The following is an 18854-nucleotide window of genomic DNA, read 5'->3' on the forward strand; positions in this document are numbered from 1 at the left end:
TGAACGACAACCCACCTCAAGCTTGAGCGATACTAGAAGCTCACTTTTCTGTCTTTTGTATATCTCCCATTATTTTTGCAAAGCACTAAAAGTGTGAAGGTGTATATGCATATTTTGCAAAACTTTGTCATGTAATGTAATTAAGGTATTTAATGATATTTTGGATGTGAATTTGATAACATGTAAACCTTATTGATAAATGGGGAGAGTAATACTAGTTTGAAGTATTATTGAGGTCATTTGATTGTGTATTATCATCTACTATTGCCGTGAATTCGGAATTTGAGCCATGATAGGTTAAAAATGCAATTAAACAGGTTGTGATAGGCCTATTTTTAGGGGAGATCATGCCGAATTTTTTTTTTTGTTTAGAAAGTATTAGTTTTGAGTCGTTGAAGAACGCATGCCCCACTGAGCCCTTAACAGATCCTTGCCTGGATAAAAGTATATGCCACGTTGCATGGGAACAACCCCACCCTATGTCATGGAAGAAGGAAGATAACACAAATCTGGAATTGAAAAACAATCCCATGTTTTTTATGGGATTTTGAACAGAAATTGACCAAAAATTAATTATAATATAAAGAAGGTTACAAAATCCTAATAACAATATAATTTATTCTATAAAGCAATTTATTTAATTTATAGTTATTCAGACTGACCGATTAGCCCTTTTTTTTTTTTTTTTTTCTTAGCGTTGAATAGAAATCTAAATAGAAGAGTGGTAAGACGATAGGTTTTGGTCCTCTCCGAAAAAAACTCTTCCTTCCAATGGTGCAGGCTACTATCACAAAGATAAAACACCCTAGTATATAATATTTTTTAGAAAGTTACGTAATAATAATAATAATATTAATAATTTCTTAGGTCATAAAACTTCAAATTAAAGAGAAAAATTTAATTGTGCCAGGTTGTTTTATATACTGACACGTAGTAAATCAAAGGTACAGAGAAGTTTTTCTCCGAGTTACGCCACGAACATAGTTTAAGTTTTACTCAGTTCTGTGTGGAAGTGTCTTGCACGAATTCAGTGGATTAGTTGAGAATTCTGGACTTTTTATTAAAAAATAAATATAATAAAATAACTACATTAGGAATTTAGGATCAAGAAAAGTAGAATATCATATTTTCATTATAAAATAATAATTTTATTGGGCTCAGGTTTAAGTTGCTTTACATTGTTGCAGCTTGGTTTCGAGCCTTTTCCAAATCAAATGTATGATCATTTCTTTCAAGTACACCATTCTCATTTTCATGAATAAAATTATAGATATAGATATATTTTGCTCTGAATTTTTGGTATATTGAGACTTAGAAATTGGATATGGAATCTGAATCACAGAAACAGAAAAATTGTGTTTTTTGAGATATTTATGGTGGAGTCCCAAAGGAACTTGAGGTCAAAAAGGATAATCGGATGGGCCATCAGAGTGAGTAACCTTTTCTTTTTCTTTTTCCCTTTGTTTCAAATAAAAAACGAATCTCTCTCTCTCTCTCTCTTGCTTTTTTTATAGGCAAATCATAGTCTCAACTCTCATGTGATGATAGTCAATTGATTAACTGCTAATTGTTGCCAATGCTTACAATCTTTTCCCATCTGTGTTTGTTTGGTTGCTGAGAAAATATAGAAGGCAGCAGAAAATTTAGGGCCAGAGCTCATCGTCAGAGCACTTTCACCATAGTATAACTCAGATACATACACATACACATACAAATACACACACATACATATATACATATCACAGAAACACAAACTGTATTCTACCTCTTCATGGGTGGTGGCTTTGCGTCATACGAAAAGGACTTTTGCTAAAACATAACCATGTGGCGGAAAGTGATGTTGTTAATGAATAAAATGATAGCAAAAAGATTGGAAGAATGGTAGATAGATAGGAGATCGAGACGTTACAAACTCCAATTGTTGCCCTTGAATTCTATACATATACATGCCCATCAAGTCACACTTCTCATCCCAACTCACAAGCAAGACATTTGCAATTTGCATTCCCTGGTCATACCCCTGCCTCACCACCACTATTACACACCACCGCCACCACCGGAATGGATAAAGGCCACATCCTTCTTGTAACTTTTCCGGGACAAGGCCACATCAATCCGTCCCTCCAATTCGCCAAACGCCTGGTGGCAAGGGGTGTCAAAGTTACGTTTGCCACCACCCTCTCCGCCATCCGGCGAATGAACAAAACCACTCCAACCCCACATGGTTTAACCCTAGTCCCTTTCTCCGATGGCTACGATAACGGCTTTAAAGCTGAGGAAATCAAAGAAGTCACGTCCGCAATCCGTTTTCACGGTTCTCGAGCAGTTGCGAATCTCATCAATGCCAGCGCAGACGAAGGCCGTCCCATCACACGTGTGGTCTACACCACATATATCCCATGGGTGGCAGAAGTGACACATAACCTTCACGTACCATCCACGCTTCTTTGGATCCAACCAGCAGCTATTTTGGACATCTTCTACTATTACTTCAATGGGTATGCGGATGTTATTAGAAAAAGGAGCCGTGACCCTTTTTGTGCCATTGAATTGCCAGGACTTCCACTGCTCACTAGCCGTGACATTCCTTCCTTTCTACTCCATTCAGATCCCTACAATTTTGAACTGCTAGAATTCAAAAAGCACGTAGAGATACTTGATGCCGAACCAAATCCACAAGTACTAGTAAACACAATCGATGCTTTGGAATCCAATACTCTACGAGCTATCAAGAAGCTCAACATGATTCCAATTGGGCCGTTAATCCCATCAGCTTTTTTGGATGGAAAAGATCCATCTGATACTTCAAATGAAGGTGATATGTTTCAGAAGTCAACGGAGTATGTAGAATGGTTGAACTCAAAGCCAGAATCCTCTGTTGTTTATCTATCATTCGGAAGCATTTCCGTGCTATCAGAGAAACAAAGGGAAGAGATGGCACACGGGTTGTTGGAAAGCCAAAGACCATTCTTGTGGGTGGTAAGAAAAACTGATCAATATGGTGAGAATGTAGAAAACGAAATAAGTTGCATGGAGGAATTGGAAAAGCAGGGGATGATTGTGCCATGGTGTTCTCAGGTGGAGGTTCTGTCACACCCTTCATTGGGATGTTTTGTGACGCATTGCGGGTGGAATTCTACATTGGAAAGTTTGGTTTTTGGGGTTCCAATGGTGGCATTTCCGGGACGGATGGAGCAGGAGACTAACGCAAAACTGATCACACATGTTTGGGAGACGGGGGTGAGGGTGACGGTAAATGAAGAAAGAATAGCTGAGAGGGAGGAGTTTAAGAGGTGCATAGAAATGGTGATGGGGGATGGAGAAAAAGGGAAAGAAATGAGAGGAAATGCCAAGAAATGGAAGGAATTGGCTAGGGAAGCTGTGAAAGAAGGTGGGTCTTCGGACATGAATCTCAAAGCTTTTGTGAGTGAGGTCGGAAATTAAAAGCTTGTTTGGTAGCAAGAAATTTGTTCTTGATTGAATCTTCCTTCTTGTTCACTTTTTGTTTTACTTTTTGCTTCGTTGTCACATTTTGTAATTCTAAAAGATGATGTATTTTTATTTTTATTTTTATTTTTATTTTTATTTTCGGTAATTTGAAATAAATAAATAAATAATGTATTTGGTAATCCTTAGAATGAATTAAAGAAGAAGGGTTTGTTTGTAACATGAATTGGCTTGATTTTCATATTTACATATATGTATAAATATAGAGATTTTAAATGTAGAGATAAAGAGAACATTGTTGTGTAGCTCGGATGACAACGTGTGCATTCTACTATTAGTCCCTTGAACGCTGATGTTTTTCATCATGTTTTGCCATTTGTTTGAACTTATTTTCTCATTGACATTACATGACATTGTCCTGTTGATTTTCAAAATTGGTTTTCTCGAACAAAAGAATTATCACAAACATGTGGCTATATTTTTGTAGACACGAACAGCCGAATCAAATCATTTTGAAGTCGAAATGGGTGGTATTGGTCAAGAGATAGTAAAATTAGTGACAGAAATTTTATTAATTAAGTAAAAAATTTCAATGATTTATAGAACATAAACTCTGCCTAAGAGCAAAATTCCCTATTCAGGGCATGGTATTGACTCAGCCACAAATTTAATGTGACTCATACTAAAATTCTTACCAAACTGTCTTTCGAATCTAGCTACCATTCTTCTAATCTTCTTGTTGTACGAGGATGTCTTCGTAACAACTTTCCGCTGCTTAGCTAAGTTTTAGCGTCCTTTTCCTATGACCTGTAATATCCCTAATTTTAAAAGAATAGTCTCGGCATTTTAATTATGGTTTTATTGCATTTTTGTTTGATTACTTGCTTATTTGTTTAATTGTTTTATTATTTATTTGATTTAATTGTTTAATTGTGTATTTAATTACATTTTTTTGGTTAATTGGTTATTTAATTGAATTAATTGATTAATGGTATTTTTATTTTCTTTATTTGATTTAATTGTTTAAGTATGTAATAAATTGTATTAAATAAGTTAATTGTATTAAATTAGGGTTTTATTAATGTTTAAAATAGGGTTGTTCTTTTGTGATTCACGTATTTGGGCCCACTAGGTTTTAGATAGGTTTGCCGTCTCTAATTACAAGTAGACTTAGATTTTATATTTGCCTATATATATATACTGTTATAAGTTTGCAAAGGGGTTTTTATAACCCTATTCACATACAGAGATATAGAGAGAAACATAGAGCGAATTGTGAGAGAAACAGAGCAATTTTCGTTAGGGTTTCGGCTGTGGATTAAAGGACAGACCTAGGAGGAGGGAAGGTTGAGCAGTAGAGGGTTGACAGTGAACGGACGTCATCGGAAAACTTAGGAAGACGACGACGAGGTTTTGATTTAAAACCACACAGGTAAGTTTTATTCTTTCTCTCTCCCCTGGACCTGTGTTCTGTGCATACCTAAATAATCTCTAGGAGGTTAATTGGACATTAAATGAGTCTTGCATGTTTAGTATATGTTAGATTATTTGCCTGTATGTGTTTAATTTTATTTGGAACTGTTGTTGCAAAATTGGATTTTATCGTCGGGCCTTAAAGCATAATGAATCGGTAACTATTTTCGTGATTGTTTTTAATACATACTGATTTAAATAAAGGACTGGGATGTTACTGGATATACTTTAGACTCTTAGGTTTAGTTTTAATGAAGAACAAAAGAGTTGGATGTCACGCCCCGACAGGTTCAATAAAATCCTCCATTTATTTAGATACAAATACATCAAAATACACCCAGGATCATAAAAATTGCCCCCTCTTTTATACAAAATTAATTTCCTCAAATATACAAAAAAATCTCCAAAATAAATAAAATAAATCCTCCACGCCGACTCTTCATCCTAAGCCCGTCTCTAGCAATCCCCGTTCGTCTTCGGTACCTAAAATTGAAGGGTGGTGGGACAAAAGTCCCAGTAGGAAAAACCATAACAAGAATCTCACGGAGGTTTAATAAAACAGTTTCACAAAATAAACATATACAAGTGAGTATAAACAAAATAAATATGCATTTAATCAAAACATTTCATAAAACATTTAATCAAAACCTCCCCATGCCATTCAAGGCATAGAGAACCCTACACTGAAAAAGAATTCATGCACTGGATCATCGAGCCACCAAGTTTTCGGCCTCCCCCTGCAACTCTCGGCCCTCTCAGTTTTTCCTCACCCTCACTCTCTGTTTTTCCCTCGGCTCACTTTCTAATTTTTCTTTCTGTTTTTGCATACAAACCAAATCATAAACACCCAATATATAAGCAATCCACCGACCTCAAACCAGCTAACAGAACCACGTGCACAATTCAAAGCTAAAAGAAAATTGCCCAAGTCAAAAAGTAGTCTGCCAAATCTCATAATTACTTTTTAATACAAATTCTTCACTCCATCAGAACCCACGTTAAGGAAAGAAAATCAAAGAGCAATCAGTGGGCCCTGCGACTACATAATTACAATTACCCTTCACCTCCTTTCTTCTCAGCCGTCCACTTGCCTCCTTATCCCTTCATACAAATTATATATATCTAAATAATATAAAAAGATGCAACAAAAAAAAATAAAAAATAAAAAATAAAACAAAACAAAACTCTTTCTCAAGTGGGACCACAGAATCATTACACCTTTTCCATCTTTCCTTGTCTTCTTTTCACCAGTTCGTCCAGAAGCTTCTCATTTCCATCATAATACACAATATAAATATACATATGACTTGGTCAAAAGCAAAAAGGCTAAAGTCATCCTTATATCACCAAACCAAAATCACCTTTCCATTCGGCAGCTCCCCTTTATTTATATATATATAAATAACAAAACCAAACCACCCATTAAAATCATTAAGTGAGTAAAATTAAATCATAAAATAAATTCAAATAAAATCCTAAAAAAATTCGAGTTATCACATTGGAAGTGGCCGGAGATGAAGTAGAAGGGTAGAAAAGGTTCAGAGCTCTAAAAAAGGGAGAAAGCCGGCTCCATGGAAATGGGAGCCGGCTCCCTCTTGTGCAGAGCCGGCTCCAGGTGATGGGGAGCCGGCTCCCTTCTTCCTAAAGCCGGCTCCAAGGCTTAGGGAGCCGGCTCCATGTGTAATTGAGCCTGCTCTCAAGTTTTGAGAGTAGGCTCCCTTGTTTGATGTATTCTGGAGGTGTTTTGGGGCACTGTTTGGATAAGTTTGGGCTTCCGAACTGTTGTGGGATTTTAAATGAGGGTTCTAATAATTATTTCATGGTGTATTAAAACCCTCGGATTCATAATGTACATTTATACGCTAATAAAGTAAACGGTATGAAAGTTTAAATAATTGTGCATACCGTTAACGGATATAAGAGATTTAATTGCTTAACTTTAATTTAGCAATTTAATGGACAATAGCATGATTATAAATCTTGTTTTGGATGCACAATAGGGTCAGTTATTTATCAGACTTGATCTATGTTTACTCTGGATGCTAATTGCTGAAATAATAAACTCTATTCTGCAATTATATGGATTAATGTTTTGGTTACTAATTGCTGAACTATTAAACTAGTTTTTGTCAATTATATGGATTAATGTGTTGAACTTTAGTTGCTGAATTTATATTAAATTCTGTCAATTACTTGGATGTTATGGATTGTATACACCGGTATGGGACGGTAGCATACTAGGGATGGTTTAGCTCAAAACAATAAGACCTACCTTATTGGAATACGGGAATGGATTGTAAAATATTGAATTCTACTTATATTTAAATCAGATCAACTAAGTAAGTTGAGTGACTACCTGGATTAATTATTATTTGTAGTTAAGTCAGATCAACTGAATAAGTTGAGTGACTAACCAGATTATAAATCTTATCTCAGATCAATGAATAATTGAATGACATACTCTGGTTTTGGATAGACTTTAAATATATAATTATGGTACCATGATATGAGCTTGAGTCTCAAGATCGTTGGTTAGGGAGTGTAGATGCATTGGGATACATGGCTGGTTATGACGGTTGTGGTGTACCCTGTTAGGTTTAGGTACTCATGCCCACCTTTGGGTGCGTTTCACATGTTGTCTTCTATTCAGGTTGAGACCCCTTTCTAGTCCAGTGAGTGTCCCTCAGTGTGGATATATATTTATATATTTATGGACTAGTTAGTTATTGTTAAGATATCTAGGATGTATCTGCGTATCGGGTCACTGTATGGATTGCAGTTAGAATAGAACTTATTCGTGGGTCTGACCCACTCTTATATTTTTCAGGTATAGAACAGTTCCAGTCTTAGGGCTTGTTTGGGCTGAGTAAAGACGGTCATTCACTCTACCGACGACCTAGGATTTCATTCCATGTTTTAGATTTAGATTTTATCTTCAGTTGTTTACTTTTCAGTTGAGATTTTGTTTAGGGGTCTACTAGATGGATTCCCGAGCTGTACTCTTGGAGGTTTTGGAGAGTTGGATTATTTTAATTTTTAAAGTTTGAGGATTTTATATTAATTAATTCTTTCAGTTCTATTATTTCTTTCTTAAATCCTTTCGTATTCCTGCTTATTTATCTATTAATTGTTTAGTATTCCCTCGGGTTTGGGCTAGGGCCTGATCAACCCATGTCTCGGAGTCGAGGGGTATCACATGACCTAAAGCCAAAGTTTTATACTACATATTTATCTCTACAGAAATGTGACTCATCAGCATTCATTTTATTTTATTTTTTATTTTTTTTCCCGAAGGTAAATGTGTTATATATATATATATATATATATATATATATATATATATATGAAGAAAGATTGTTCAAGAGACCATTACTAGCCCAATCCAAACAATACACAACAGGTAGAGAAAGCCCAACATTGGCCCAAAGACATTCTACACCAATTACATCCGGTTCACAGAGGCGACATCACTCAGCAAAAACGCAGAGCATGGCTTTGGTTATATAAATTGCTATCAATCATGGAAAGTTCTAGTTTCATTTAGAAGATTGAAGTGGTAATTTTTTAACTGTTATATAAATTGCTGTTGGCTAGGCTTCATGTTAATGCCATCACATGCCTCTCAAGACTTGTATATAGCTCGCTGCTATCAGTGCTGTCAAAGGCGTTCGCCTAGGCACAATACATTTTTATTTTTATTTATTTATTTATTTAAGTTAAAGGGTAAGCATGTATAGAATAAAAGGAGAATGTACAGGGAGCCCCAAGTGTGGGAGAACAAGATTCAAAACAAAACAAAACAACAAAGCGCAACCAAAGAAGCCCCCAACCCAACTCCTAAGCCAACAAGGAAAAAACCAGCAAGAACAATCTTTACAAATGAACAAGCAACCATGGAAGCAATGACAATAACCCTGCAGTGTCACATTATATACTACAGCAACAAAGTCCATATGTGATGAGTCAATCTGAGAGAAGCCAAGAATGTTCACCTGCAATTAATGTACATCCTTCTAAGAACAGCTTCTAAATATCCTCAATGGAACCCTTTTTGTTCATCTCAGCTCCACTCTTCAACACCAGTGATGCAAGCCTTGCTTTAATGCAGCCTTTGATGAGACAGATGGTGTGCTGCACATTAGAAGATTTATTCCTAAAGGCCTAGCATTTCTTTCTTGCCAAATGTAGTAAACAGCAGCTGAGAGCAATAGCTTGTGAGTGGTGAAGTGCTTCATGTTCCATGTGTTTGAACACCACGAAATGAGGTCCATCCAACAATTAGGTCTGATATAGAATCCAGCAACATGCTGAATGAACTCCCAAATTAAGCCACTAATTAAATTTGCATTTGAAGAAGATATGGTCAATTGATTCCCAGTCAGATAAGCACAGGTAGCATGCATTGGTGTAGTGATTGTGCTTCATTGGTTTGGTATCCAGAGTGTAAAGTCTTGATTGCGAACCAAGTAATGTGACTATGTTTAGGGATGTGATGTTTGAACCAAATGAGCTTGTGCCAAGTAAATGACAGTGAGGGAGGGCTGAAATAATACATAGTGTGCTTCTGGGAAAATCCAATGGGAGTACTTGATAACCATTCAATCAAATCAGGTAACAATGATGGGGGTTGCAAGCTTTGGATCTGAGTAATGAAAGAGTTAAGAGTGAAAGAAATGGATCTGTTGTAGGGAGGCTCCAACTCTATGCTTGATTACCCTTCTTGCCATGTCTCTCAACTTTAGTAGCTTCCTCCAAAAACCAGAACTGATCGAGTGAAGTTGGTTTAACAGTCCAGAAACTCTTGACTTTGATGAGATATCTATAGGTCCATTCCACCCAGAAGCTGCTCCTCTTAGAACATATCTTCCAAATGTGCTTGAGACTTGAGGCTCTATTGGCCAGCTCAATACAATCAAAACCAAGAACCCCATTTGATTTAGGTCTACAAATGGTAGACCAAGCCACTTTAGCACCACTCTTTTTTAGCTCAACACCTGACCAATAGAAACTTCTCAAGATTTGATTAATTTGTTCAACGACTTTCATAGGCAGTATGAAGGCTTGAGACCAATAGGCTTAAATGGAGTGAATGATGGCTTTGATCAATAATGCCCTCCCTGCGTAAGAGAGAAATCTTGATGTCCAAGAGCTAATTCTGGTTGTGATCACCAAAACACAGTCTCTTTTTCTGTCATTCAGATTCCATATCCAATTTCTAAAACTCAATAAACCAAATCGCAGAGCAAAATATTATATTATATATCTATATCCATTAGTACTACGATTAAACGTCAGCTCGCTCCACAAGATTTATATAAAAATACATATATATTGTAATTGTATGTCTACCTAATCTAATCTATTGATCTAAACACAAATTCTCATTTTATATGAGTTATTTAAAAATACATATTCATTTTAGTTATATATTTACTTAATTAAATCAGATCTTATTTATGTAATCTAATTTCTCTCTCTGCCAACCCCAAACATAGTCTTATAGCAAAGACTCCTACTTTTAATCATTTTATAGAATTTCCCCCAGTCAAGTACATTATTATAATAATTTTATATTAAGTGCTCTTTTATGATTGCATCATTTTGCTATCCTTTCTCGACTATGTCATGACTGGTTAAGTATAATAGTGCATAAAAAAAAAAAAAAAATTAAAAATTAAATAACACTTAAAATAGTATCGTAGGCCACAACGACAACTGATCGATATAACGCCACATAATAGTGGCAACAATTGTAACAGTACGCTGGACCTAGTTTTGATACAATGTTACACGGTAACGGTAGGTCACATAGAAATGCTAATACAACTCCGAGTGTTCTAACCAAAATGATAAGATTGAAAATCTTCAAACTAAATGTCAAGTGTAGAGAAGGCCACAACCTCCTCATACAACTGTACGTATTACATACTTAAAAAATTTTAAAATTGTTCTTATTGAAATTACAAAAAATATTTCAATATATTATCCTAATAACAATTTTTTAACTTCTTGTTGTTAAAGACCGTTCTCTATCATATAATATATCCATCCGTCCCTGTGGACAATGCCATGTCTTGAGTAGCATTCGTGGGACCTTATAATTTAATTGGTCATAACAACTTTCTTTTGTACTTGTTCATTCTTCTTAGCGACAAAGTTGAGTCTTAATACTACGAAACAAGGTCTACTAAGTCGAGGGTCTGTAGGACTTGACGACCAATTTGGATGTATTACCTCAAAATGTTGCCATTTTAAAGCATCGCAAACACAACTGCTCAACACACAATTTTTCAAAACAAGAAAATGCCAAAGCCAATAAACTCAAAATGTTGCCATGCCTAGGACCGAGTCAAATTATTGCCAATATGACGACAAGTTAAATTTTTACCATAATTTAAGGGTAAACTTGTAAAAAAGACGGCCAGGACATACCCTGGGGACCAAAGTCCAATAACCTAGGGAGGCCCACAACAAGAGAAGGCCACACATCACATAAATAATAATGAAGTACGTAGAAACAGACAGAAGCCAGCCAAAGGCTAACCAACCTAACAGTTACAAAGCAACTCTGAAAAACCTCAAACAACCAAACTGGATGCATGTAAGCTACAGGGCAATTAAACTTCACTGTTAAAATGAAGAATCTGTAAAACATGAGGAAGGAAAATGGCCAATAAGCTGCTAGAGATAGAATCTGCTCTCAATGACTAACCCAAATACAATATGTACACCATAAAGGATCTGATTTCTCATTTATTGTTCTCAAACACACTATCATTTCTCTCAACCCAAATACAATATGTACACCATTTCTCTCTTGCCTGCACCTCTGACAAGCAATAATTGTGCCCAAATCATATCTTTCCTTTTTTTTAAGATTTATCACATTCCCATGTCTATATTATATAAGTTTCGTAGCAGCTACGAAGTCGAGAGAGGGACCAAGACTCTAGTGGCAATCGTCACACCTCCCCTCCAATCCTAGTATAAAACCCCTATCCCCATGGAATGCGATGCATGCCCATCATGTCACTTCAAAATTCCAACTCACAAACACAACCATTAACGACTTCAGGCATGACCAGCTCCCATAGTGTGACGAGTGGTGTGTACAAGGCCTGGGATTAATGAATTCACCATGGTATGACTGACCAGCGATGGTACGGTTGACCGTCGATTACTAACTTGCTTTCGTAATCAGGCTTGTTAAAAAGGCTCGTTTTCTAGTTAATACAAATATAAATATATATATATATATATATATATAGAATAGGCCCATCTCTTTTCATATTTACAGAAAGAAAAGCCCGGTCTAACTAAACCTAATCCAATCCATATAAACCCTAAACCTCACTCTCACCCATCTGCATCCCCAACCCTAGCCGTCACCTCTATTGGACCTAAGAAGCTTCTTGCCACAGCACTGCCGTAAATTGCTGTTCAACGCCGACAATGACTTCTGGTTACCTCTCTCTCCCCTTCTGTCTCTCTACACATATTAGGCTCTGTTTGGCCGGTTAGCAGTTAAATGTAAGAAGTCACTGTTGGCGATTCATTAAACCAGGTATAAAATATATATTGCGCCTTAATCTTCTCCGAGTCCTACGAAAGAATTTCCACCAAGAAATTTTGTTTCCTTTTCTACTTATTGTACTATATTATATCTTTCTAGAATTATCTTGCAGATTTTAGGAGATTGATTTATTGATTGCAGATTTTAGGAGATTGATTTCTTTCCTTTTCTATTTAGGGAACTCTGTATTTATTCACGTCTGTTGTACAAAATTGTAGATGAATGAGTTTTTTTTCTTTCCCAATTTTCTAATATGGTATTAGAGCATTAGGTGTGTGTTTTTTTTTTCTTTTCAAAATCACGTTTGTCCTCATGGCAACGATTCCTTCCAATTCTGGGGAGCAGCAACAAGCTTCTTCTCAAGTTACGGCCACTTCTTCTTCTCAGATTAGTGACTCTTTTCAAAATCCTTATGTTTTACACCATTCAGACAATCCTACTGCTGTTCTCGTCTCTCCTCTCCTTAATGGAGATAACTACAATACATGGTTCCGCGCGATGCGTATGGCCTTACGAAAAAATGAGCTTGGATTTGTTGATGGTACAATTCCTATGCCAGACCCATCTTCTTCAACCTATGAGCAATGGATTTGAGTGAATGATATGGTAATCTCCAGGATACTTCACTCGATGGTGCCGGAACTTGCTGCGAGTATTATTTATTCTGAGTCTGCTAAAGAAATTTGGAGCGATTTGAAATTAAGCGGGGTATCTCTGAATGCAAACAAAATAATCTTTCTGCGACTGTTTATTATACCCGATTGAAGATGAACTAGCATCGTATGTGATGCTTCCTACTTGCTCATGTGGTGCAGCCAAAGCCATAAATGATTTTCTTCTTCAAGATCATGCGATGCAATTTTGCAGGGACTCCATGAATCATATGCACAATTTCAGAGTCAAATCTTATTACGGGAACCATTACCGCCTGTGAATAAGATTTATTCATTGTTACTACAGGAAGAAAAGCAACGCTCTCTTTCGTTACACACTCTTAATCTCCATGATGCTTCAGCTCTAGCCACATCTCCTGCACCAAATTAGGCTACACGTCCCACTACTTCAACCTACAGTCGTGGCAGAGGTACGGGTCGTGGTAACAATCGTGGGGGGTCAAGGGCACGATCACATTGTGACCACTGTGGTCGTGACGGTCATACTATTGCAACTTGTTACAAATTACATGGGTTCCCACCACGTTCTAACGATGGTCCTACTGGGACATCTAGTCCTTTGGCACATGGGTTTACTGCTTCATCTGACCAATCCCAACCTCCCTTTATGTCTCCATCTCCTGTTATCACACCAGCACCTCAAAGCAACAACACACCAGCGCCTCAAAGCATCTTTAGCATCACCATCAATTTCGCAGGAGCAATACAATCAAATTTTGGCAATTTTGCAACAAGGTAGACATGACCATTCTACAAATTTAGCAGGTATTGCCCTTACATCTCTTTTTAATAATTATTGGATTATTGACAGTGGGGCTACAAATCACATGTGTTCCTCGCCACATTTTTTCCAGTCCTTTACCAAAAATTCATCTTTGTCTCGGGTACAATTACCTGATGGCTCTAACGCTGTAACTGGCAGTGTTTCAGTTAATCCTTCCTTTCGTTTAGATAATGTTTTCCTTGTTCCCTCATTTAAGTTCAATTTCATGTCAGTTTCTCAAATAACAAAATATCTTAATTGTGCTATTATTTTTCTTCCTGACTGTTGCATTTTTCAGGACCTGTCCTCGAGGAGAACAATTGGAGTGGGTAACTGCTGGAATGGTCTTTATTATCTTTGATGTTTGGCATTTGCGATTGGGACACCCTTCAAATGATCGTTTAGTTTCAATTTCTGCTTTAGACTTTTCTGTCACTATTTCCAATAAATCACTCTGTGATGTTTGTCCTTCGGCAAAAACATGCAAGAACTCCTTTTCCATTAAGCAATACAAAAACAAAATTTCTTTTTGAATTGGTTCATTGTGATATTTGGGGTGCTTTTCCTATTCCTAGTATTTCAGGTACACATTATTTTTTGACTATTATTGATGATTTTAGTCGTTGCACTTGGTTGTTTTTAATGAAGCACAAATTTGAAACTCAATCACATTTAAAGTCCTTCATTGCTATGGTTGCCACTCAATATCATTCTCGGGTCAAAAGAGTCCAGACCAATAATCTTGTGGGGTTCTTATCGGAAGAGTTAAAAAATATATTTTTTGTTAAGTCTATCCGAACCGATAACGGGATAGAATTTTTATCACATGAATTGCAGAGTTTTTTTGAGTCCCGTGGGATTGTTCACCAGCGTAGTTGTGTTGCAACTCCACAACAAAATGGTGTTGTGGAGCGAAAGCATCGACATCTTCTTAATGTGGCGCATGCTCTTCATTTCCAAAGCAACTTACCTCTTTCTTTTTGGGGTGAGTGTGTTCTTATAGCTAGCTATTTAATAAACAAGATTCCTCGTTGGTTTTAAATGGAAAAACTCCACATGAGGTATTACTAGGAGCACCTCCTTTGTACTCTTATCTTCGAGTTTTCGGTTGCCTCTGCTTTGGTCATAACCTCTCCCCACAAAGACACGCTCCAAACCTGGCATTTTTGTGGGATATCCTTTTGGTCAAAAGGGATATAAAATATTTGACATAACCACTCAAAAAATTTATATCTCTAGAGACGTTCTATTTTATGAAAATGTTTTTCCATGTCGAGATGCTCAATTTCATCCTTCTGATGGGCCAGTTATGCCTTTGCCAATTTCAGATAATGGTGTCATTAATCCATCATCTGACAATGTTGCACCATTTCCTTCTTGTTCCGACAACTCAGTTCCTTTATCGGTTTTTCCCAATATAGTTCAGCCAATACTCGAGGAAGCTTCCTCACACCACGAGAATGATCCTAACTCTCTATGTCAAACACGACCAAGTCGTGATCGCCGAACCCCACTCTACTTGCAGGATTATATTAGTAACAATGTGACCTTAGCAGATTGCCCGCAACAATCAACTTTTCATAGGTCAGGTACACTTTATCCTCTTTCACAAGTTCTTTCATATAATAGTTTGTCTTCTTCACATTCTGTTTTTCTTAATTCTCTTGATTCATGTGTTGAGCTAACATCTTTCTCACAAGCTGTTAAGATCCCAGAATGGCGAGAGGCTATGGAGGCAGAAATTAAAGCGTTGGAGGAAAATGACACTTGGAAAGTTACAACTCTGCCTTCTACCAAAAAACCCGTTGGTTGCAAATGGGTTTACAAAATCAAGTATCGGTTAGATGCGACTATTGAGAGATATAAAACTCGCCTCGCAGCCAAAGGATTTACATAAACTGAAGGCATTGATTATAATGAAACATTTGCCCCTGTTGCAAAAATGATCACTATCCGGTGTTTTTTTGCCATTGCTTCTATCAAAGGGTGGTCTCTACATCAACTTGATGTTAATAATGCTTTTCTTCATGGAGACGTAATGAAGAAGTATATATGAAAATTCCTCCAGGTTATCACAGGCAGGGGGAGAATCGAGTTTGTCGATTGAACAAGTCTTTATATGGGCTCAAACAAGCGAGCCGCAATTGGTTCGCTAAATTTTCTCAATCTTTATGCTTTGTCGGCTACTCTCAGTCTAGAGCTGATTATTCCTTATTTTTTAAACATGATGAGTATTGTGGTTTTACATTTGTTTTAGTCTATGTTGATGATATTTTGATTGGCGGTGATAACATAGATGAAATTAAAGCTCTAAAGGCTACGTTGAATGCTCAGTTCCGTATCAAGGATCTTGGGTTTCCAAAATATTTTCTTGGTATTGAGATTGCCCGTTCCTCACGTGGTATTCTTCTTTGTCAAAGGAAGTACAGCTTGGACATTTTGACTGACATGGGTATGTTGGGTTGTCGGTCTGCTCGCACACCTATGGAACAAAATCTTAAGTTGAGTGATCTTGATGAAAATCCCTTGTCTGATCCAATCATTTATCGCCGGCTTATAGGCTGCCTTATTTATTTGACGATAACACGCCCAGATATTCTTTTTGCTTTGAATATCCTCAGTCAATTTATGTAGGCTCCACGGAAACCTCATTACGATGCTGCTTTACGTCTTTTACGTTATCTGAGAGGCTGTCCGGGTAAGGGTATTTTATTGTCTTCTATGAGTTCTCTTCAACTTATAGCTTATGCTGACTCTGATTGGGCTAGTTGTCCAATTACACGCCGGTCTACAAGTGGATATTGCAGTTTTCTTGGTTCAAGTCCGATCTTTTAGAAGACTAAAAAACATGTTGTTTCACGTTCATCTGCTGAAGCTGAATATCGTGCCATGGCTCAAGCAACATGTGGACATTTTTATATATTTTATTATTATGGGAAATTCAAGCAAAAACCTAAATAAATAAATAAATAACCTAAGCGGCTACTGGCTAAAAACAGCTCATGTCTCGTCAGCAACACTCTTAGCATGCATGCAGAAGATAAATACTGGACTGTCATAAACAGAAAGGAGCCTATTCCGAATATATATATATATGTGTGTGTGTGTGTGTGTGTGTGGAGAGAGAGAGAATCTATTACGTTATGGAGTACATTAGAGGTGGAGGAAAAAACCCATGGCAGAAAAGATTCTGGAACTTCCATGTAGCACAAGAAGAAAGACCCATAAACTTTTCTCCAAATATATTCATCATCATTATCATTGCCATTTTCATCCAATTTATTTTTGGTCGCCCTTTTGTAATATTCCTTTTCTTACTTGTGCATCCATAGATTTTCGTACAGAAATAAGCTCAATGAAAAGGGACGGTCATTAGAAACAAAGACAAACTTGTGTCACACGAAGTCTGACCGAAAATTACGCGTTGTGCTGCCACTCTTATGAAACCGGACAATGTGAAAGAAAAATGAAGAAGGAATTTTTTCTTCATCTTCCTCATCATCATCTTCATCACTTATTTTTAAAATAAACTTCATTTTGTTAGGAAAAAAAATTTTAAATTTAATTTTTTGGAACAATATAGCAATTAAGGCACTATTTGTGTCAGCAAAATAGTGTCTTAACGACTATAATAGGCTATAGCATAATAAGTACAAAATATTGTAACCAATCTGGGATACTAAGCCAGAATCCAAAGGATGAGCCTGGTAACCGATCTAAGACTGGCATGCTAAACATGAAAGGTGCAGTTATTTTGTTTATACTTTATAGTGATTATGCTGGCACTGTGATACTCCCACTATAACCCCAGAAAGCTGCAACAAGGAGTTCTAGCACCATTGATGGATCATGTTATAATTTTTAACATTATCTTATTCCTTTTTCCTCCTGTGCTTTAAAGTCTTGTGGAAGAAGTTCAACTGCTGGTAACAAAGGTTTTGTGATATATACTTTTACAAGGTTTAGTCTGTCTGTACTTTGGAAGTGTGTGTTTTTTTGTTGAAAAGAAAAAAGGTTGTCACCCATATGTGGTTGTCTTGTTGAAGTGCTGTTTTTTTCCCTCTTCTTCTTCTTCTTCTTCTTTGTGTGTGTGTGTGTGTGTTTTCCTAGGGTGTAAAGACTTGTCTTGGCAAGAGATACATTGAGATACTATGTAGCAGCAAACCACAACAATGCATTTGCTGATTGCTTCACCATTAACAGTGAAACTTCCACAATTGAGTGCATTCACATGCTTCAGTGTTTTGAAAGCTGCCTTAATTAAAGGTGCACAACAAAATCGAAAATGGAGACAAATGTTAAGTAGGCATACAAGCATAAGGGCCCTCGTATATTCTTTTGACAATACTAGTTAAAACTTAAAAGTAGTTCGTGAAAATGGTATTTGTGTGTTGTGTAGTTGAGAATTGAATTAGGGGTTCAGATGAGAGATCTGTTCTGAAACATCATAGAAATGGCTTCTTCGGAGGTTTCGTTCAGAAGAGAGAGCTTCTCTTCGGGTTACAGTGAGCACAACGATGGCCGAGGAGTGGCTAACAACGCTCTGGAGGAGTCGATGAGTTATTCAACGGGAGCCGCCGCCGGAAAAGGTAATTCCGGCGATTTTTTTAAATTTCCGGCGATATTCCGGTGATAATATAACTTCAATTACAAGTGTTTGGTTTCTTTTTTAGGGACAGATAATCCCGGATCGGCGGCGGCGGAGAGCAAGCCACGCCAGCGGCAAAGAGAGAGAAAGAAGAGAGAGGAGAGAGAAAGGAGAAAAAAAAATAATTTTTTTTTTTTTTAAATTTTGGGTTGGGTTCGGGTTGAGCCCGAGCCCAACCCGAATATGACTGGATTTTGACAAAATTCAATCCGAGCATGAACCCAATTTGTGAATTGTATGTCCAAATTTTAAAATTTATGGGTTGGAGTTGGGCTG

General features: G+C 36.9%; 1 protein-coding gene across 1 annotated transcript; it reads left to right on the forward strand.

The window, feature by feature from the left end:
* Positions 1 to 1944: 1944 nt before the first annotated feature.
* LOC132274794 (UDP-glycosyltransferase 75C1-like) lies at positions 1945 to 3669 on the forward strand. The gene has a single exon (XM_059776125.1). It carries the CDS (start codon positions 2062 to 2064, stop codon positions 3442 to 3444), a length of 1383 nt encoding a protein of 460 aa, XP_059632108.1. The 5' UTR covers positions 1945 to 2061; the 3' UTR covers positions 3445 to 3669.
* Positions 3670 to 18854: the final 15185 nt, after the last annotated feature.

Source organism: Cornus florida, unplaced genomic scaffold (genome assembly GCF_030987335.1).
Source record: "Cornus florida cultivar Cherokee Brave unplaced genomic scaffold, ASM3098733v1 CherokeeBrave_3.0.0_Hap2_Chr09, whole genome shotgun sequence".
NCBI classification, from domain to species: Eukaryota; Viridiplantae; Streptophyta; class Magnoliopsida; order Cornales; family Cornaceae; genus Cornus; species Cornus florida.